This window comes from Protopterus annectens, chromosome 14.part0 (assembly GCF_019279795.1).
Source record: "Protopterus annectens isolate FY-2018-M chromosome 14.part0, PAN1.0, whole genome shotgun sequence".
NCBI lineage: Eukaryota > Metazoa > Chordata > Ceratodontiformes > Protopteridae > Protopterus > Protopterus annectens.
In genome coordinates this window covers 742,153,673-742,177,566 of record NC_056748.1, presented here as the reverse complement: position 1 = coordinate 742,177,566, position 23,894 = coordinate 742,153,673, and the positions used below count along the sequence as shown (strand labels likewise).

The window sequence follows — 23,894 nt, the reverse complement described above, 5'->3', positions numbered from 1 at the left end:
CATAGCATACAGAACACAGGCATAAATGTAATAACGGTCATTATTGTGACACCATGCCAATAACAGTTGCGGTAAAAGGCCAACAACATTGATATTTCAACAAGGTATGTTCGTACATGGTCATTGTAATATATAACCAGTAATACAACACAAGGACCAACATTAGGTTTTGAGAACAACATATGTGAAAATCAAACCATACCTTTAGTATAAGAATAATAATTTGTGATGCACATAAGGGGTGGGGGGAGAGAAAGACATTTCATTACCAAGTGTATTGGCTATATTTTTCACAACATTACTGCTTGGTACTCTACACGTCTACCCTTACTTTGTCTACAAGTGTCCTATAACTTCTGTAGCACATACATACTTCTCAAGCTATCCAGATGGGATCGTATTGGTCAAGCTGCAACACCTACAGGTACATAACTACAGGGGGACTATTGCATGTCAGGGGAACATATCTGACTACCAAGGTGTACTCTGCACAGATGTTGTGTGTGTTTGCTACTGGCATACTTCAACTGGGTTTATATCTGTGTCCAAGGTTTTTGGCAGCAATGATCACTAGCCGTGACAGTGTGACACTTGAGAGACATGCATCGTGCGCAGTTCAGAGTGTTTACACTTATCCTGCCGTCATTGGCTGGCATGGGGTAGAATATTAGCAGACATTCACAGACACACCAGGCATACAGCTGTATCAACAATAGACCATTAATTTGTCTTATTAACTTGGAATACTACTGTACTTCATGTCGTTTTACTTAATGGAGTCTTATCACCTTGCTGATAAAGGCTATTTACGCAGTACTACATCTGGACACAGACATTAGTATACCCTTCATACAGCTACTTCAGACATTTATTTACCTGTGAGTCTTGTGGGGAGAATATCTGTTAACAATACATAACTATTTCTATAAATAGTCAGTGCTACTTGTTTGTTACTATAAATATATGTTAGCACCTGTCCCTGGATTCAAACCCCGGTCTGTGTGTGGCAAAATGAACAACATGTATATTGCTTACCACACTGAGCTAGTGGGCCACTGCTGTGTTTTGATTGAATGGTATGTACCTAAAGCTCACCTGGTGATAGTGTGACCTGGTAATATAGGTAGAGTGTCACACAAGACTGCAGTGACAGTTGAACATACATACATGAGATTCATGCATGACAGAGGTAGTAAGTGAACTGTGCATTAATACTTGGACTGCAGGTGTACACAATTCCTAGTGGATGGGAATATGTATGATCTGTACAGACCATATTGGGGTGCTGGGTTGCCTACCTGACCCATATACATTTGTAGATGGTATATTTGCAGTCTAAAGCTATTACAGTGCCTGCATCAGTGTACCTACGTTCAGGGATGCATATAGCTGAAATGCAAAGGTTAATATAAGACAGTCCTGGGAGAAACGCACTATAATACCTTAGACAGTACTACTCTAGGATCAGATCTTAGTGCAGAACAAATATATTGCATTATGTCTTGTAGTACAGCTCCACATCTACACTTTAGCATGACAGTCATTTATTGGCCAACCTTCGGTCACTTCATGGTGTTATATCCATGTTTACTTCACAAAACCTGTAATATTTGATTTCTTGAACAGCAGCCCAGAATACACACAATTGGCAGATCACAGATTTATTGAGGGTGACATGACAGTGATTGGTATACAGCTGACTATTTATTGTTCTATACTTTAAATAATGCAGGCATGGGAAGACATCTATTTTTATATAATCTATGCCGTACTACCTTTATTTCTTCACAATTCTGACTATAGGTGTACCGTATTTCCTGTAGATTAGTAATGCAGTTAATGTATTCCTTTCACATTTTCATTGCAGGTGTACTTTATTTACCAGAACATGTATTATTAATACAGTATACACATATTATTCCCAAACATTATTAATGCTGTATTACCTTTTTTTTCTGTAACAGTAGCATGTTTCATGCTTTCATCTATATTGAACTGTACCTGGCAATAGTCACTTATATCAGTACAGGTCTATGTACACATTAATTGCAATACACTCACAACAAACTATACCTACTGACAGTTACCACTGTATCTTTCTTAATTAGATTACTATATATTGCAAGTTATATCTGTATTCACCACACTCTCTGTGCATCCTGGCCAGGTGTCCTGCGTGGGTCTACATGTTGCAAGCCCTCTCCTCTGCAGCTGTGGGGGGGAAGCACACCATTATGCATATCTGTCTGTCAGATATTCATACTAGAATTTCGTAAATTAATGATTCCTATACTTACAAACTTCTGGGGCATTGCGGTCCTGAGCATCTTGGATCCACTGGGCCAAGAGCTCCCCCTTCCTTCGCTTCAGGTCATCATAATGATGACTGCTCACCAGGGTGGGGGATTCTAGTTGCAGTGGTGAGGTCATGTGCCAGACTATCCCAGGCCTCTGACTTGTATTCAGAGCCCTGGTACTGGCTCTGCAGCAGCCGGTTGCTATGGTCTTCAACATGGAGCCCAACCATGATCCTGGACTCCAAAATGCCCCAGCGCTGCACCCAGAAGCATGCACCCCCTCCAACTCAAGCCATAGCTCCTGCAGTGATTAAACTCCAAGAGGTTCTGGCTGTATTCCCACCTGTTCAACTTAAAATAAGGCTCTTTTTCCATCCTTTGACGCCAGTGAATCATTTTTAAAAATGTTAAGTGAACTAGCTAAGCTTAGTTGAGCAGTGCTTAAACTGGCAATGCTTAGTGGTGTGCAAACCTGCTGAGCTTAGGACTGCTTAATTTGGGATTGCTTAGCAGTGCCCAAACCACCTAAGCAGAGCTGTGCATTGCTAAGTACTGCTAAAATGGGTCCTGTTTAAACATTGCTTGGCTTGACTTAACAATGCTTAGCAGAGCAGAGCTAATCTACAGGCAAACCAGAGCTTTTCATAAATATAAAAAACAATCATTGAAAGTAATTATCTATTAATGATACGTTATTATTATGTGCATCTCCTTTACTTTATATCTTCTAAACGTATGCATTTCACTACATTATCTTCGAGTGTAACTTTGATGTATTGGACAATTTTGGGCTTTTATCCTGGGGTCTACACTGAATATGGGCTTCTTGTCCAGCTGGACTAATCCTGTTGACAAATGTCAATGTATACATAAAAAGCAAATCTAAAACATTTCCCTTTCACATGTAAAAAGATGAATGGCCTGTATTCGAACCGTTCACCTACTGCATATGAAGCTGTCACTCTAACCATTCAGCTACCGAGGATATGGTGATTAGAGCTATACAGTTCTGTGTAGCTCTCAGTTACATTTAAGCACTGCTGAGCAATGCATTGCATCGCGCAGACCCACTCAGCTATGCTTAAACTTAATGTTTTCCATTAAAATTAAAAGCATCTGGTTTCTATCTTTAGATGTCTGGCATGTGTTCATTGCTAAGCACTGCTCCTTGCAAACGCAAGATGAAAAAAAAAAAAAAAGGAAAATGTAATTTTCACATTTATATTTCAGTGCTGTCTGTCACTTTTTTCAGTACAGGGGGTGTGTTACACATCTCTGAGCTCTGTGACACACCCCTTACACTGTTTCAGTAACCGTGTACACGGCTCTCCCTCAGTAGCACACCTTCATTAATATGCAAGGCGTGCTGCCAAGGGGGAGCTGCAGACATGGCCACTGTACACTCCATGTAGGACGTGCACTATTCCCACACGGAGTTTATTAAATTTGGGGGTGAGTCTCCTCCTACCATACCTCTCAACATCTTTTCTCAAGAATTCTTGGCAAAGCCAAAAATAATGGGGGGACAAAAGCCCACAATCAGGGATAATTTTTAAATATTACCCTAATTCACTTAAGTTAATAAAACAACAAATTTTATATAACCATGTATTTTTTGGACACTAAAAATTTTGAACAGTAAAAAGTAAAAAAAACTCTAATGGCTGACATTACTGACTGAGTGTAATACTCTTTGACTTACCAGAAAATCAAAACTTTGAGGCAAAATCAGGGGACAAAGAGAGATGTGCCTTCTCCATGCAGATTAAAACTGTTTGCTGTAACACTTGTAATAGAGACAACAAATTGTATTACTTTATTTTTCTTTGCTTCCTGTGAAGATGTGAGCTGCATTGCAAACAATCATGGTACCCATACTGCATCTGCATTTGTCTTTGGCAGCAAATAGCAGCCAGCCAATAAAAATGCATATGTATGCAGGAACAGTGATGCACATTTCCTTATTTTTTTCCTGATCGCAAAGTACTTTATCTTCTGCAGCAATAGCTGAGTAAATCAAATGAGCTTGTTATAAAAAAAGGAACAATCATGATTTCAGTATTTTTTTCCTGATATTACAGTTGAGTAACTTTTTTTTTTTTCCACCAGTGGGTCAGCCACGAGTACACTCTGTAAGTCTATGGGTTGGGTGGCACTTGCTCCCTCTCGCTCTGTGGTTCAAGCGTTGTTGTATGAAGCTTGGACAATGATCCCTATTCCTGTTCATTAAGCTTGATAATGCAGTACTTTACAGAAATATCTTTCTCAATAAAACTTTTGATTTCTCACTAATGCATTGTATTGCCACATCACTCATATGCTAATAGAATCCAGAAATGGTTCATAGTTTCATAGTTCAGAATGTTCTTTTAAGTGACATTCTTTTATGCTATATATTTTATAGGTTCATAGTTAAGTACTAGGCTAGCTGCACTTGCGGACCATTTTAAGCTTAGTCAATTTCACTTTTTGTGCTCAAATAAACCTATCCTATTTGGTTACAGATTTACCTTTTTCATCTCATGGTCGATAATTATATATTACCCCAAATGAGAATAACTGGGATCATACCATACATAATTTGAAGGGACCATGCATGGGATAAAGCATTTTTGAGCTGCCTCTGTCCATTAGTAGTACAGGGGAGGGGAGTCATTGGGTAAATTTTCTGTTTTTCGTCCTTGGATCCAACTTTTGCTTGAATATGGACAGGGATGAACTTTATTTTATGTGGATGGAGAGTCAGTTCCAGAGCCATGGTATCCCCTGCAAGATGTACCATTATGAGGGATTTATTGAAGGGTATTTGCTTTCATGAAATGTAACTTTTTATCTTCATAATGCATTAATCCTTATTGCAGATTAACATTTTACCAAATCTTTCAGACATCACAGTATTAAGAAAATAATGCCTATTATGCCAAATAATATCAAGTGGTATTATTATGATAGCATATATTAGTGGCTGTATTTTTTTTTTTAAGAATGAACAATTTCCTGTCTGGCTTTGGATTGGGTAGTACTATGTAGGCTCTATATAGAGTTGACATTTCTGGTTATATTCCTGGAAACAGAAATTATTGTTGTTTTTGTAGGTTCCACAAGCTGATTTGGGGGAGCTTTGGGACAGGAACAGTCACTACTCCTGGAATCATAGTAGGTGGTGGAGACAATGGAATCCTTACACTGTACGATGCAGCCCAGATTCTTTCATCTGGAAAAGATCCAGTCCTTGGACACAGTGAGAAACACTCCGGACCAGTCAGAGCTCTCGACTTCAATTGCTTTCAGGTACACTGTGAGACTTGCTGTTGTACATTACCTGCTGGTCACTCCTGTTGGCATGGCTGTAGAGTTAGTCAGAACTTATATTACATTTTAGACAGGAATGATTGAGTACAGATAGTTTTCTTTTTTTCTACACTATACTGCAAAATTTATTGATACTGCTTGATCTGTAGCTATAGCTTGTCATTGTAAATGTTTTCTTGTCCGTGTATCTTGTGTAATTAAGGTTGATCTCCTCTGTTATACCCACTTCCATTGTGATCTCTTTCCTACACTGTTCGGGAAATATGTACTTAAAAACAGTACATGCTAAGTGCTGCTTTTCTTCATTCCAGCATGGTTTCTTCTCTGTGGAAATGATCCATTCATTGTTGTGTGCAAGATGCTGTAGCTGTTCCTCCCTCGTGTGTTGCATTTCTGTGCTATAAAGCTTATTCTGTACTCAGCATGTTAGATCAACATGAAATCTTTTTTATCCTTTTTAAGACTTGCTGGTTGCTGCATCATATTTCCCAATAAATCTGAGGACTTTTGGTACAAAAATGTTCTGTTCGTATAGTAAGGTATTTACAATCTTATCTTCTTTCCAACCAGCGAAGATCTCAAAAACCTAAAGCATGTGTCAGGTAAACATGCCTGCTGAAATATTTTCCAAATCAAACAACAGATAAACTAGTGCTGTATGCAGGGACACATTTCGTAGAACACCAAAAATCCGTCTGTGATGCTTTGAATTGTCAGCCCAATTGAGTGAGAAGCTCATAGTTGAATTGTAGGAGACCGGACACTACTGAGTGAGTTAGTGAGCTGAGTGAGGGAGAAGTTTAGCTAAAAAAAGTCATAATATTGATGAAACATACAATATGGCCATTGTTGGTAGCAGTAGCAAGAAAGGGCACATAGAAATGTGCAGTAATCCAGCATGCTTGTCATTCTGTTGGTTGAGAAGAACCTGTTGGAAATAGGTTAGCAGTATGGTGATGTATTGTGGAAGCTCTTGGAATATGGTAAGGAAGAAGCCATTGCAGTAATGCTGTTATGGCTCTCCCTAGACCATTTTGATGTGGAACACATTGTAAAATAATGTTAACCACATAAAATTAGCATTAATACTGTGGAAAAGCTCAAGATATCATATGAAAGTTCTGTTTCATCAGCTTCTTGGAACCATTGGTCCTTACTGTTACCCATTACTGTAACTATCTTTTAATATTTCATTCTGTGCTAACTCATTCCTAAACTACATCTTTCTGAAACCACTTGCACCTCACGTATATATTTAAGCTTTATAAATATTTGTTTCCTTTAATTTAGTAAATATACTGAGTTCTACTCATGTCCTGCGTAATCTCTAAGATCTTTTTCCTTTTAAATTCTTTCTCCAATTATATGACTTGGATTTAATAAAAGAGCAGAGCTTTTTAAACTGGGCCTTGTAAACAACCTGTACAGCGATCCTGGCTCATTTTTCCCCAGTTTGTGTACTTTTTTCTCTCGGCACATTGCTGTACTGCTTGATGTTACTCTGGTTGATTCTTGCCGAGTCCCTGCTGCAGACATTATTTATCTGACATCAGACTTCAAGCAGTTCTGCCTGGTATCACCTTCAGTGTCATCATGCCTTTGATGTGTTTAGTTTAAAAACTTATATCCCATCCATGTTTTTTTTCTCATAATGGAACATAGCTTAATGCAGTATCTGTTAACTGTCAATAGTTTCATTATCAGCATTTTTTTCTTTTTTTATTGCCAGTTTGTTTCCAGCTCAACTTCAATATTCTGTGGAAATAAAATTCTACTGACATGTGTCCTTATGGTAGTCACTTCCTCTTGCAGGGTATTCTTCCCAGATGTCTACTCTGTTTAAGATCAGCCTGGCTTACTTTTGCAGTAATCCTCAACAACTTCTAGATTGGAGATACCAGGGAATGAGAGCAGTAGTAGGAGTCTTCTGCTGCAGAAACAGTCTGATGAGCCTTCCATTTCTGAAGAGAAAGGGGAGCACTTCAAGAATACCCCATCCAAAGGGAGGGTAGCAGATTAATCACAGTGTAACGTTTCTTAAGCAAATAAAAAAAAAAATTTTCCTGCCACAAAAATAACTGGTGTAGTTCTGAGTTGGCCAAGTCCAAACTGCTCTCACCATCACGGGTTTGCATAAGGCCTCCTTATTTTTATCCTTTTAAGTTTTCAGGCTGTTATTTATTCATGCTCCCCACAGTTCAGATCATGTCACTTCTGTTTCCCTCAGCAAATACAGAACCCATTGCTGATCCTGTCTCCACCAGCAGATGTAAGCGTTACTGGTATCTGTTACTAAAGTAAGACCACTGCTGGTCTTTCTTACCAGAGGCACTATCTCACATGTAGAGAATGGGGTCTAAATGGAGAGCTGCTAAATCAGCAACCAAAAGAGAGTACTATTGCTGGAATTCAATTCATCCTCAAGTCTGGTAAGTACCTTCACAAGGTAGACACAGTTTTTAACAAAGTCTCATGAAGATGACACTGCTATATAGTGTATTTTATATAGCATATATCATGGATAGTAGTAGGTTAATAAATAAAAAAGATAGCTGGGTGCACAAGACCCCAGCATATAAAGTGCTCAATCCTGGTAAAGCGCACTGTGCTAGGAATGGAAACAATGACGATGTAGAATCCTCCAGACACAGAAATATTCCTCCAATGGGGCCAGGCCAGGCCAAGCCAAGAGGGAGGATGGCTCTCCCCATTGTAGAAGGAGTAGTAGTCCACAAAAACCACAAAAATTGATTGGCAAGAAAAGAGCTATAAAGATGATAGAGTGGACTGTTGAGGGTAAGGTAGAAATTATGTATTGTTTCTATTATGCAAGAAGCCCAGAATTTCTAGACAGAGACACACAAAAAGACTGAGAGACATTTAGAGGAAAGAACAGTACTTGCACAAGGAAAACTTTCAGAAGCTTCAAATAAAAATGTGTTCATTAATACAACCGATTTATGAAAAACATTATGTAGACCAAGAAACCTTGGGTCGTTTGGAAACAGAAGTGACTGAGGAAGTACAAAAATATAAAGACCAAAATCTAGAGATTGTTTTAAAGGTATAAAAAAGAAATATAGACATGGGAAAGAAAGAGAGGTCTGATATGGTGCAATATTAATAAAAGGAAAAAGCCAAATTAATCAGTACAAAAAAAAGCAGCCCCAAAGGTATTTGAAGAGAAATGCACGCAAAGGCATCAGGATATGGAAAATTTTAGGATATAAAAAATAAAAAACATAGAGGAAAAGTAGAAAAGGGGATTAGTAATAGAGAAGTTAAAGAAACAGAAACTGATATGTATTATCTGTGAAGAGAAGGATTTAGTATAGAAAAACTAATTTTGATAACAGCACTGTTGGATAGAGCAATGAATCCCTAAGTTAAGGAGAAATCAGTGGAGCAGGAAATATCTGGACAGTTGCCATATGAAGATACTGTGCAGCCTTCCATAGGAAACCAGTATAAAAGTTCAGCTGGAGTTGCATAGCACAGGACGGAACAGGAAAATGTGGCAACTCTCTGATGCTGTGTTGTGGAGTGATAGGCCATTGAGTTCTTATATGAAAGAGCACTGGATGACACAGGTGGAAACTGAAAAGAGTGTGGCACAGGAAGATGCTCTGGAACCTTCTGCAGAATACCCACAGGAAATCATAGGAGATTACTAGGCTATCGACCTGGAAGTCATTTTAAGCCTAACCATTTCATTTCAATGTAATACTATCGAAATGCTAGTCAATACCCAATATTGCATTTAGTGATGACTGCCCATGTCCAGGAGGGATGTGAGCTGTATTCCCTGTAAGAGTTTATGGTGCCCCATCCACTCGTCCATGTTCCTCTTGAACAGTGTCATAAAGATGCTCTGTTTCACATGAATTGGTAGCCTGTTCCAAAGACATGGCAGTAGCTGGGAGATAAATTCTTCCTTCCAGCATGTCCTATTTAAGTCGCAGGCCATATTTAGGTCCCTGGAATGGATAGCCCTAGTCCCGTTTGATTTATAGATATGCAGCGAGTTCATTGGGTTTGGGTCTTGGATTGCTCTGTAGGCCAGGCATAAGTCTCCCCTAAAAAGTCTAGGTGATACGGAGTACAGTGACAGGGACTTTAGTTTGTTTGTGTAAGGCACATGCTGGACCCCTTTGATCTTCTTTGTTGGAAACCTCTGAGGTCTCTCTAATTGCTGCAGGTGCTTAGTACGGTACATGCCAAACTGGGCGTTGTACTCAATAATGGGCAGGATAAGTGCCCCCAATGTAGGGGAGTTATACCTTTTGCTCTTGAGGCAATGCCTTTACTAATCAAGTGTGCTGTGTAAAAAGCTTTCCTTACTACAGTAGACGCATGATGGTTGAAGTTAAGGTCGCAGTCAACTTGTGATCCCAGGTCCCTTACCACTTCATTGTCCTTAGGGTATTGTTGTTCTGATATTGTGAGAGAACATTGTTTGTGCAGAAGGGAATGATGATGCATTTCTTTGCATTTGTTTTGAGACCATGACTAATGCACCAGTCTCTGGTCTGCCTGAGGCCCTCCTGGTGTATAGTGACATCATTTGGGGAATTTAGTGATTGCACCTAGTTTGCGACTGTCTGCAAACTTGATCAACAAAACCCTTTAATTTTGACTTGAACTTCTGAGAAGTACATACCAAACAATAAGGGGCCCAACATTTCTGCCCAGAGCTCTGAATGTCAAAGTAAAGAAATTCAGTGAAGCGTGGGTAAACGGCGGGAGGAACTATGACTCTCTTAATGTAGCCAAGTGCCTCGTCATCTAATTAGTGATGCACATGAATGTATGAACGAGATTCCCACTGTTCCTACCTACTGTCTAGCAAAACCACAGCCAAGGGAACGGGCTTTGCAGAATCAGTGGGGAAAGAAGACCTTGTTGAGCTTGACTCTAGTCTGGCACTGTGAAGAGACATGAGAGGTGTAGAGTAAGTGGGAGGACTCGGCCGCCGGTGAAATACCACTACCCTTATTGTTTTTTCCCTTACCCGGTGAGGCGGAGCCCCACCGGGGCTCTCGCTTCTGGCTTCAAGTGCCTGGGCATGACCCACTCTGTGGACAGTGTCAGGTGGGGAGATTGACTGGGGCTGTACACCTGTCAAAGAATAACACAGGTGTCCTAAGGCAAAGGCAAGCTCAGGGAGGACAGAAACCTCCTGTGGAGCAGAAGGGCAAAAGCTTGCTTGATCTTGATTTTCGATATGACTTCGGACTGTGAAAGCGGGGCCTCAAGATCCTTCTGGCATTTTGGGTTTTAAGCAGGAGGTGTCAGAAAAGTTACCACAGGGATAACTGGCTTGTGGTGGCCAAGCACTCATAGCGACATTGCTTTTTGATTCTTCGATGTCAGCTCTTCCTATCATTGTGAAGCAGAATTCACCAAACCTTGGATTGTGCACCCACTAATAGGGAATGTGAGCTGGGTTTAGACCATCATGGGAGAGGTTAGTTTTACCCTACTGATGATGTACTGTTAGTCACTGTGCTGCAGTCACACACTTTTTGATAGTGTGTGTCCGGTTTGTGTGCCAGTTGGCAACCCATCTTGCAACGAAAGGGTCTACATTCAATTTGTTGGTTTATCTGTAATGCCTGAATATGGGATTGTGTCAAAAGCCTTTGCCAGCTTGAGGTATGCTGTGTGCACAGATTTGCCCTAATCAGTGGCCTTTATCACATTTTCAAAGAAATCCACAAGATTTAACAGGCTGGATCTACCTTTCATGAAGCTAAATTGGGTAGGATCCAGGGTTTGGAGGTCACCTATGTCGTTATTTATGAGGTCAATAATGATGTGTTCTCTGGCCTTACAGATGAGGCTGGTCAGGCTTATGGGTCTGTAATTTCCCGGGTCAATTGCTAGGCCACCTTTGTGGAAGGGGATAACTGGAGCTGTTCTCCATTCTGCAGGAACAAAGCTTGTGCTTAGGCTTTGATTGTAAATGGAGAACAAAGAATGTACCCTCAGTTTAGAATAAAATAATCTAAGAGAAGGGTTTCTTGATTTAATAGAGATGGACAGACCTATTGAGCTCAATGAAAGAAACAATACAGAAAGTCAATAAAACCCAAAAAGAAGTTTGATAAAACAAATGAGCAAAGTAATTAGGGATGTTCATAGCAATTCATGTGATACAACAGAAGTAAATATGATATAGTACTGTGCAGCTAAATTAATAACAGTCTTACCACAAAAATACAGGGCAGTAAGGGAAAGGAAGGGGAGAAATCAAATGCCATCATGGAAGTAATGAATACAGAAAACGGTAAAAAAATTAAGATGAGATGTCACTGTTTGAAGAGTATAGAAGGTGGAACAGATCAGAAAGGTAGACATGATAAAAGCAAGGTACAGGATCAGAGCAGATTAGGATCTATTGTGCACTATCACAAATAATAAATTAAAAATATCAGCAGAGCCAGAAAAAACTTAGAAGATATGCAGGTAAATATAAAGGAAAAGTACAAAATAAGCAATTTATTGATGACCCAAAAAAGTTATATAGAGAATCCAGGAAACAAGGCAAAAAGAACTGACACACCACCAAAAAAGAAGAAATTATACATTTTGGAGAAATATCTATGAAGATCCTGTGGAGCATATATATGCTAAATGGTTAGAAGAAGTAAATGAAAGAAAAATAAGTCCAAATGTACAGGATATGAAATGGGATGAAGTAACATCCAAAGAGATTGAAACAAAGTTAAGAAAAGCTCCTAACTGGAAAACTCCAGGCAAGATGCCGTACCGAACAGCTGGCTAAAAGTATTAACATCTTTGCATGAAAATTTAGCCATGCATAAGAACTGTTTGTATGTGCATCCTGAACAGACACCAGCATGGTGTTTTAACAACTGGAAAAACAATGCTCTGTCTTAAGAGCGAACCTGCAAGCTATCCTAAAAACTATAAACCAATAAACTTGCCTTCTGATGACCTATAAACTGGAATTGATGTCAACAGAGTTTATAGTCATTTATAAGAAAACACAATCATGACAACAGAACAAAAGGGTAATAAAAGAAAGTTATATGTAACAAAGGATCATTTGTTGTTAAATAGTCATACTGGAGAACTGTAAAAAGGGGAAGAATCTAAGTATGGCATGGATAGACTACAAAAAAGTATTTGACAATATTCCACAATCATGGATAAAAACGTGCTTAAAATGTATAAACTACAGCCTACTCTTATTACTACATTACAGTGACAAACCACTTTGCAATTAAGCCATGATAAAAGACAAATTATTATTCCACAGATAAAAATCCAAAGGGGGATATTCCAGGTTGACTCTTGGTCACCGCCACTCTTTTGTCTTGCTCTTAACCCATTAAACTGTCTACTTAACAGATTAGGTCATGACTACAATTTGTAGAGCCAAGGAGTTCACGCATGAAAGACAACGTGCACGGTCACAAAAACCATGGAAGTACACAAAGATGAACCAGCACGTAGAGGATTGCTTCGAATTCCTTTTATTGAAGACAAATATAAACCAAATGTAATGGCTAATAAGCCATTACAAAATAGCAAACCGGTTTCGGCTTTAAGCAGCCTTTTTCAATGCTCCAAAAATAAAATTTGTGGCTCAAACATCTTCACCATTTCCTTGTCTTCTATAATGGAGCCCTTAAAGAGACCTGCACCACACACCACCACAGTAGCCAACCCCAAATAAAAGAATAAAGAATGTACATATGTAAAAATAAATAAAAATAATTACAAATAACAATCCATACCATGATATCAAACCTGCGTACCAAAATATAAATACTACAAAATTGTCTACATGAAAAATGAATGATAAACATAATACATAAGTCAAAGTATACACAATTGAACCTATGTATGCCTGAGTAAATATCAATCTAACAATTCAAAAAATTCAAAAAACAGGATAAACTGTATATAATGATCTATAATCGGTTTGCTATTTTGTAATGGCTTATTAGCCATTACATTTGGTTTATATTTGTCTTCAATAAAAGGAATTCGAAGCAATCCTCTACGTGCTGGTTCATCTTTGTGTACTTCCATGTTTTTTGTGACCGTGCACGTTGTCTTTCGTGCGTGAACTCCTTGGCTCTACATTTGGTTCTTTTCATCACGCTGGGGACACCTGGATTGCGGGTTATTTTGCTATTGTGCTGTTTTTACACCTTTTATGACATCAGTCTTCGCAGACTTGTTCTTATACATTTTTTTGGCAGCATTATAAATCGGTTTTTACATTGGGATTATTGGCGTCTGAAGCAAGCAGTGAGAAGCCTGCTATCTTTTGCAGTTTAACCTCACGGCTTTGGTCTCATGGTCCGCCATTTTCTATGTTTCTTTTGGTTACATGAAACATTGTGGGATCATTTATTATGACTCAAGATCCTAGTCTTATATGTTTTTTGGACCTTAGGTATTGTGTCTTTACATGGATTATTTTCGTGTAACGTTTTGGGGATAACCGTTCATTTTTTATGGTCTGTGAACTTTGGCAGATCTACACTGACATTTTGGCTGACATTCATGTGTTTTGGATCCAAGGTACTGTGTTTTCATACATGATTTTTGGATTACGTATCTTATAACTATTTGGGACTATTGTGAGTGTTATTCCTCAATGGTCGGTGAACTGTGGGAGTCTCACAACAATTGGGCTACTCATTTTTTCTTCACTTAACGTATAATTACAAATGTTTTGGATCTTATGTACTGTGTTCTTATACATTATTTTTGGACTACGTATCTTGCAACTATTTGGGATTACTGTGAGTGCCATTCTTTAATGGTCGGTGAACTGTGAGAGTTCTACAGCATCTGGGATATTTATTTTTTCCTTAATTAATCTATAATTACCAACTTGAAGGAATCCGTGGAGAGTCGACTATCTATTGGACTGTTTTATATAATTTTTGATAATTTTTTGATTTTTGCAACTGTGTATTTTCATATGGTCCGATTTTTGATTATATGGACTATAATTCTAGATACAATATAGTTAATGTATATTTTTTTTGACCAAGCAATAGGTCAGGAAATTGTTATTAATATCTTTTGGGTTGCTTTGGTCAAATATAGGTAGTGTCCTTAGGAACATCAATACTTGTTACCCAGGATTGAGATTTAATCATTTTTAGGGCAGTTTACAATATAGCTAGGATGTTCATGGCTTTGTAGTATATACTATTGTTGTTTGGTCTATCATATACATTTAGATTTATAGTCTGACTCTATATACATATACACATTCTTTAGCAGTCAAGGGTCTAATTAGTTCAACAGTTGATTTATATTATTGCTTTCACTACCTCTTGTATTTTCCAATTCATTTACAATATATATTTTTGGTATCAATATTAGATTAGCTATTCTTACATGGCTTTTTTGACCTTCCACAGGTAATTCTAAAGTTGGATTGGTTGCAACTATATGCATGTGGGTGTCCTCATTGAAGGCTGAGCCAACATTTTTCTGCAACACTAACAATATTTTAACATATTATGAATAGAACATTGACTTTTTGGAAATATTTTTTCCTTACGGTGGTTATATGGTATTGTGGTATGGTGACTATTATATATTAAGTGCTAACCACTAATTTTTCTGATTAATGTGGTGTAGCAACAGATATTGACGTAGCAGAGATGAAGGTCGGCTAGCACGTTCAGGCTTTAAAGATTCCTTTCCTGTTTTTTGGCTTGAACAATTGAATATTGGGAACACTGGTTTTTGCTGACAGTAGAGACGTTTAGTCGGCAAAATTTTGGTCCCATTACGTTACCTTTACCATTGCCACTTATTGTAAGGTAAACAGGCCTTTTTTAGTATATATATAGACTGGTTTGATATACATTTAACTTGGTTGGTTGCATTGTGTTGTGCTGCTTCATTGTGGACATTTCTTGTGTATATGTGCTTACACTTTTTTGACATATATATTCAATTTTTTTGATCTATTTTTGAGTGTTTATCCACATACTTGTGGTTGGTTCAAAGGCCCTATTGTGAGATTAGTGACTCATATATACCGTTCAGCTTCATCTAATAGACGATTAATCATAATCATGGATCTCTGTGGAATTTTACAAGGGCTTTCGGCCGACAAAGATAATTTAGAAGTTTTTGGTTTAAACAACAATATGGGACAAAATTCAAATAACATTCCAGGAGATGGTCAACACAGGTGTGGAGCCATTTTTTCAAAACTTAATAGACATATGAAAACCTTACATTCAAATGTTTGGCATTTGAAACTGTTTAAGGCATACAAGATCAAGGACATTACACCAAGGGGACTTAGGGTCCGTTTACAACCCCTAGTTGCCAATTTAGATACTGAACTATCTAGGGAATGGGCAGATGCCCAGCATCAGGCTTCCATGCACTTTGTTGACTGTCTATCTAGATATTATGACAGGACAATACAAAGTCAATTAACAGAGATTCAAGTTTTATGTGGTGAAGCTGAAAAATTTAGTAAAGAAGTGTTTTACCCACAGTATATCTCTGATCTTGCCAAGGATTTATCCTCACTAGAACAACAACTTATGAAGCGTAAAATTCATAAGTTTAATAGAGACCTCATGGATTACGATAAAGGTAAACCGTTTGTCAGTCAAAAGACAGTCAGATTCACTGATCATACTAATACACATAACACCAGTAGGAAACGACCTAGGTCCATTTTAAGACATAAGAAGGCTACATCTGATGCAACCTCTGAGGATAATACATCATCTGCTACTGATGGTGAGGTTCCCTCACGCCAGGCGTCCCCAGCTGCCAAAAGAAAACAACCACCCCCTTTAGATCCAAGTGTAGGAGGAGGGGGGGTAGAAAGCACCACTCTAGACTTAGGGTCTCCAACCTTACAGTGCCTATTACAACAGATGGTCAAATGACCAATAATGTTTTTAACATTTCATCCTTTGATCTCTCTCCTGTCCACATACGACTACTCAATAAAGATCTTAATTTTGTTCCTAGTGCACCTGTCTCTGAAAATCATTTATTACAAGATGTAAATGACTTTTGTAGATTACTTAATCTTAAGTTATTTTTTGCAGATTCTGATACTATTCAAAGATCATCTGATTTTAGATTTGGCAAATCTACTTTCATTCCACCTATGAATAAACATGTCTCGATATTTATTTAGAGATTGTGTAATGAAAGATTTACACTCTTCTACTTTGTATGAACCCAAATCCAGTAATCTTAATTCAGCTGAAAGAATGGCTCTCTCTGAATTTAAGGATAACCATGACATTGTCATTACTATGGCTGATAAAGGTGGCGCTATTGTAGTCATGGATTACACAGCATATATGGAAGAAGCCTTACGACAATTATCAGATTCCAGTTACTATATGGAAATGATTGATCCTACCTCCAATTTTAAGGTGGAAATTGATTCTTTTTTGGATCTGGCAGTGGAACAAGAAATTATAATTGAGCAGGTAGCTACACAACTGAAGGTGGATGAACCCTACTCCACAATATTTATATTTGCTACCCAAAATACATAAGGACCCTCTCCACCCTCCGGGCAGACCTATTGTGTCTGGCAGAGGCTCCTTAACGGAGCCACTGTCAGCTTTTCTTACATACCACCTGAAACTATTATTAAAACAAGTTAGATCCTGTATACAAGATACTACGGAATTTTTAAACATCATTAATGATTCTCAACTGGAGCCCAATTGGTGGCTTTGTACATTGGATGTGGCATCCTTATATACCAGCATTCCTCATGATGTGGGCATTCTTGCAGTTTCATATTGGCTATATAAATCCGATTTATATTCTACAGGCTTTAACAATTTCCTGATAAAATTGGCTGAAATCGTTTTACGTAAAAATATTTTCTATTTCAAAGGAAAAGCATACTGGCAAATCAAGGGCTCAGCTATGGGGGCATCATTTGCACCGATATATGCAGATCTCTTTATGGGATATTATGAACAAGCATTTATATATGATGTCCAAAGGAATATATACATTCAAGATCTAGATATCTGGCGCAGGTATTTAGATGATTGTTGGATGGTGTGGCGTGGAGACAGGGATCAGCTGGCTGAATTTGTGTCCTATTTGAATAACAACTCTTTTGGCATCAAATTCACTGCTAATATTGAGCATGATAAGATTGTCTTTCTAGATGTGGTCGTCACTAGGCTTTCAGATAACACCCTGGCTACTTCTGTCCATCGGAAATTTCCAGAATATAATACACTATTACATGCCAAAAGTTCCCACCCACGCCACATCATCCGAAATATCCCAAAATCTCAGTTCATGCGTATTAGACGCATTTGTTCTTCGGAACAAGATTATTCTACTTGCAGCCTTGATTTGTCAGAAAGATTCATTAATCATGGATATAATAAACATAATCTTTCTTCTACTATGGATGAAATTAAAGGTTTGACACAAACAGGCTTATTGGAATATAGATCGAAAGAGAGGGTATCTTCTGATCAACCTTTGAGGTTAGTAACGACTTATGGTATCAACGCGGATAGGTTCAGAGACATTATCAATCAACACTGGGATATTTTGAAGTCACATGATTTTATCAATACTATCCTACCTGAACAATGTTCGTTCTCATATTGCAGAGGACGTAACATTAATTCATACCTCACTCATTACAAAAGGTATATTCCTACCATTCCACTACAAACTACGTTATTTGGGGATATATTAGTGGGTTGTTTCCCATGTGGCCATTGTACTGCTTGCCAACATGTCTCTAAAACAACCGAATTTACAAGTAAGAATACTTCTAAGGTTTTTAACATTAGAGTTTTCACTAATTGCAGTTCAGATTGGGTGATTTATCTAGCAACGTGCACTTGCTCAGCTTTTTATATAGGCCAAACATCTAGGCCTGTCAAATTTAGAATAGGTGAGCACGAGTGCTATCAGGAACAAACGTTTATCCAATGCACTGTTTAAACATACTATTGATCACCCATCTGCTGCATTCAAATTTGTTATTATTGACAAGATAGTATTGCACAGGAACTTTAAAGCAGGATGGCATACTAAATTAAATCACATGGAGAACATGTGGATTATTAAATTAGGGGGAATTGTTCAGGCCTGGGTTAAATGAAACAGAATAAGACTAAAGTTTATAGATCATTATATACAGTTTATCCTGTTTTTTGAATTTTTTGAATTGTTAGATTGATATTTACTCAGGCATACATAGGTTCAATTGTGTATACTTTGACTTATGTATTATGTTTATCATTAATTTTTCATGTAGACAGTTTTGTAGTATTTATATCTTGGTACACAGGTTTGATATCATGGTATGGATTGTTATTTGTAATTATTTTTATTTATTTTTACATATGTACATTCTTTATTCTTTTATTTTGGGTTGGCTACTGTGGTGGTGTGTGGTGCATGTCTCTTTAAGGGCTCCATTATATAAGACAAGGAAATGGTGAAGATGTTTGAGCCACAAATTTTATTTTTGGAGCATTGAAAAAGGCTGCTTAAAGCCGAAACCGGTTTGCTATTTTGTAATGGCTTATTAGCCATTACATTTGGTTTATATTTGTCTTCAATAAAAGGAATTCGAAGCAATCCTCTACGTGCTGGTTCATCTTTGTGTACTTCCATGACTGCAGTTTGGCCCTCAGAAAATAACAAAGTGTAAAGACTTCTCATCTTCTTTTAGTGGATGATTTAAAACTGTATAGTTCATCAGATGAGGAACTGAAAGCTGAACTGCAAGTAGTTAAAACATTTTCAGATGATATAAGAATGTCATTTGGTGTTGATAAATGTGCAAAAGCCACCTTTAAAGCAGGAAAGCTGCAGCAGCAAGAAATCATCAGTTTGGGACAGGAATGTGATATAAAAGAACTTGAGCAAGAGGGGGTGTATAAATATTTAAGAACTGATGAAGGATCAACAACAAAACATGAACAAATTTGAATAAAACCTAGTAAGCAATATTTTGGAAGACTAAATTAATACTGAAAACAGCGTTGACATCTAGAAGCGAAGTTCAGGCTATAAACAAGTTTGTTATTCCTGTTCTAATGTACAGGTTTGGAGTGATTAACTGGCACCAAAAGGTGTTTGAGAGATTGGACAGGAAAACGAGAAGGTTGCTTTATGCTTATCAAATGATTTATAAAAATCAGTGCATACCAAGACTATGTATTCCCTATTCTGAAGGAGGTATGGACCTTCTTGAAATTGATTACATGTACTGCAGTTGTAAGACTGCATATGTATCTGCTGATCTCAAATATTTTTTGAAGTCTAAACATAGTGAAAGTTTTAAAACGTGAGGAGAATAAGTCTAAGATGACTTTCCAGCTTTTAGTTTAGCAGAAGCATATCAGCATTGAGTGGGTGTGGAAATCAAACCAGAAGTAGATAAAACTCAGGCAGCAAATGAATGTGCCAAAAAGAAAAGCATGAATATAAGGTGAAGGATCAGATGACAGAGCAAGAAATGTGGAAAATACGTAAATATAGTTACAAGTGTAGAAAACTCTTGGAACAACTTCATATTGATCAGGATCAAATGCAGGAATAGTTAAGGAGAGGTGAATTTAAACCAAAGAATGAAAGATTAATATTGGCGGTCCAAGATAGTGGACTTGCGTACATATTGCTTTACAAAGTACATTGAATATGTGTGAGAAACTGACAAATGTAGGTTTTGTAAAACAGAATTGGAAACGGTCACATCTTGTTGGCTGTGATATACTAATGGCACAAGGACTGTATACTGAAAGGCATAATAATGTGTCAGGCTGTTGCATTTGGGATTGTGCAAACATTATAATACTGAAGTAGCTGAAAAACACTGGAAACATGAGACAAAAGCATTATAGAAAATGATGAAGTTTATATTGCATGCGATCACCCATTACCAGCAGTTCAAAAATAGATGCAGGAAAACCAGATCTAGTAGTCCATGAAAAGAAGACAGAAGTAGCATTGATCATTGAAATTGTTACACCCAGTGACTGTAGTGTCTTAAGTAGAGAGAGATGCAAAGTCATAAAATACCAGGATTTGCAGGCAGAAACAAGGGCAGTGTGAAATAAGGGATACCCAGACAGTTGCAATAGTAGTCGGAGAAATGAGTCTTAATAAAAAAGAATTTACAATTATACTTGGATATGTTAACCAATACATGCAACTCTATGTGAATTACAGAAGTCGTCATTACTGGGCACATCACGTGTGCTGCTAAGAACACTTTTGGCTAACATCAAAGATTGAAACAATACTTAATTCATGAACTTTAATCATACTTTGACTTGGGAATGGAATCCATTGCCATCATGGTATTAGAAACCCAAAAGACCTGGAGAAATTAAAAAAAAGTAGTTACAATAGAGATCAAATAATTGGTAGTGTTAGAACAAAATGTAGAAATCTATGTTTTTCCCCCTCTGGTGATGCATAGTGGGGTGGAGTGCAGAATCCATGGGATATCATGCAAGACTTTCAGTCCCTAACTTTTTACTCCCTGCTTAACCTTAGTCTAGTTTGTCAGATGCCTTCACCTCTTCTCTTGGTTGCAGACATTGACTGTGTTCTCTTAAGTAGTTTTTATGATATGCCAGATGAAAATGTCGTTCCAAGTGACAGCTCCTATGCCACCACCATTGCAGCTATTGACAAATCTAGAAGGATTATAGGGATACAAGAGTCATTAGTTCCATCATTTTCTGCTTCTTTTTAACTTCTTCCTCTCTCTTCATATGGTAACACTGGAGGAATAATGGTCATAAATCTTATGCCCAAAAATGTGTTCCAAGAGAAATGGCCTGCATTCCTATTGCTTAACTGTTCAGATTTTTGCAGAATGTACATATTTTTTCCTCAATTTTGGTTTATTCCTCAAAATTTTGCGAGTTTCTGACAAATCGGTGAGTATAGAAGTCACTAAATAATGACTTGCGTTTTAGTTTCCAACTTCATATCCTTATCCTATTAAAAACCCTGCAATTCTTGCAACTTTCTAAGTTTGTAAGAACAATATTTAAAATCTGTCCCTATTTTTGGGGTCTTTTCCCCCATTATTTTAGCCATTATACAAATTTCTTGTGTTGAGGTTGAGAGGTATATCTGCATCTTCCAGTTGGAATGTGCCTTCATCTGGGATCCCTTGTCAAAATATTTTGCATCATATCTTTCAGTTTCTAGAGCAGGCTCAGTAAGTACCATTTCAGGTTTTTCTTAGTTTGATGCAGAGTGCTGAGAACTGTCCAGTTAAGGAATTCAGGAGTTGCTGGAGACCACTGAGCAAGCTACTTGTATAATCTCTCCTATGTTTGGATTCATACTTAGATGGTTGTACTGTGCTTTGATACTATCCAGATAAATTGTTGCCAGCCTCCATCAAGGCTGGTTATATCTATGCTCTGCCTGAGAATATGCTTTTTAGTATCCCTTCACCCATTCTTGCCTTTTCAAGGAGTAACATTCGAGTATGTCACAACTGTGTACTTACTGACTTTGGTCTATTATATATATATATATATATATATATATATATATATATATATATATATATATATATATATATATATACACACACATATATAAAAAACAGTGACTGTAGCTACTCCTGCTACAACTAGGTCATATATTTCTGACATTTGAGGAGAAGGGTTGAATTTATATGGTCTTTCAAGCTGTTGAACGGTGAAATTAATTGTCAAGGTTGAAGCCTTGGGCCGCCACGGTGGTGCAGCGGTTAGCATTGCCGCCTCACAGCAAGAGGTTCTCCGGTTCGATTCTCAGCTGGGGTGCTTTCTGTGTGGAGTCTGCATGTCTTCCCTGTGGTCGCGTGGGTTTCCTCCGGGTGCTCCATATTGTATCGTATCATACATCTCTTCAAGGAAATTTAAGTTTAGATCTACTAACTATTTCAACTGTGGGACTAAAGGGGTGATTTATTTAGGAATATGTGTAATAGTTTTTTGTTGGCAAAACGGAGAGACAACTCAGAAAAAGAGTTTATGAGCACATATATGATGTTTCCAAGGGTAAGGATAATAATGCTTTTTTTAAACACTCTCATGTTTGCAACAAAATGGAATTAAAATTTATGGTATTGGAACAAGTGATCCCAGACCTCAGAGGGGGTAATTGGGAAGCTATGTTGGAGTATCGAGAGCTGCTGTGGCAATTGAAGCTTGATGCAGTGAGGGCTCCTGGTTTGAATGACAATATTAGCATTAGTAGTGTATTGAAACTAAGAGCGGCCCATTTATGAATTTATAATATTTTATTTATTAATACCATATTTATTATTCATAACCAAATATGATACAGTTACTGGTTATTATCAGTTAAGGACACCATTTGGTAAGGGGTGGCTTGATACGTATAGGATTAATTTTTATATTATATTACTTAGCTAGAGAAACAATTTTTACTTTTAAGGCAGGAAGGGGGACGTTTTTTGTGATTGTTTTTTGTGGTTGATTGAATGAAAGTACTTTTTTATTAGGATGCCTTATTCATGACACTGGTTTACAAGGCCATACACCGTTTAAATAATACATTAAGACTTAGGTTTTTATTACCAATTATCTACGGATGTTGCATTATTATTTATTTGTTCTCTTTATTAGTACTTTTTAGCACTTTAATTGTTGATTTGAGAAGAAGAGCCATGTGACTATGAATCATTATTTAAGGATTGTCATGACTGCTATGTACCATTTGTTCTGAAGAAGCTCAGTATTGACCGAGTGAAAGCGCTCAACTTTAAGAATTTTATTGTTTTGTGTAATAAAGCTGTTTTTAACCAACTTTTGGTTACCAGCACTTTTATTATTGGAATTCGGGTCCTGTGCTTCGTAGGATGTCTGGTGAATAACCTAAGCCTGCTGGTGTAAGGGTACATAAGCAGCCGTATGAGCATAAAACATCAAACTATTTTGTCTCCAGTCTGAATGCAGGTCCTGCACCTTTCAGTCTAATCTATGCATGGTCATTGATACCATTGGCCTTCAGTGGTTCAGATGAGTGGCCTGTTGGGGAACCTTCCTTGATTTTCCTTTTTGTATTGCTGCATGGTACTTTTATTGGATGTCAGCTAAGATGGAAAAGTGTTATTGTAGTTTGCAGAGTCCCTACAAGGGTTTCCACTGCCACTGCCTCTTTTGTTTAGGCACAGAGCATGATTTTAAGATTTGTGTGAATCTGATGTTGTCCTTTTCATTCTTCCTCACTGATTGGTTACGGATTTGACCCAGCCACATTTTC

The 23,894-nt window shown here is 37.6% G+C and overlaps 1 protein-coding gene across 1 annotated transcript in view; it reads left to right on the top strand.

The window, feature by feature from the left end:
- SEC31B (SEC31 homolog B, COPII coat complex component) overlaps positions 1 to 23,894 on the top strand; it is a 1,631,704-nt gene that overhangs the window by 182,866 nt on the left and 1,424,944 nt on the right. The window contains exon 4 of the mRNA XM_044055612.1: positions 5,393 to 5,588. Coding sequence (XP_043911547.1) covers positions 5,393 to 5,588 — 196 coding nt within the window. The remainder of the gene's footprint in view (positions 1 to 5,392; positions 5,589 to 23,894) is intronic.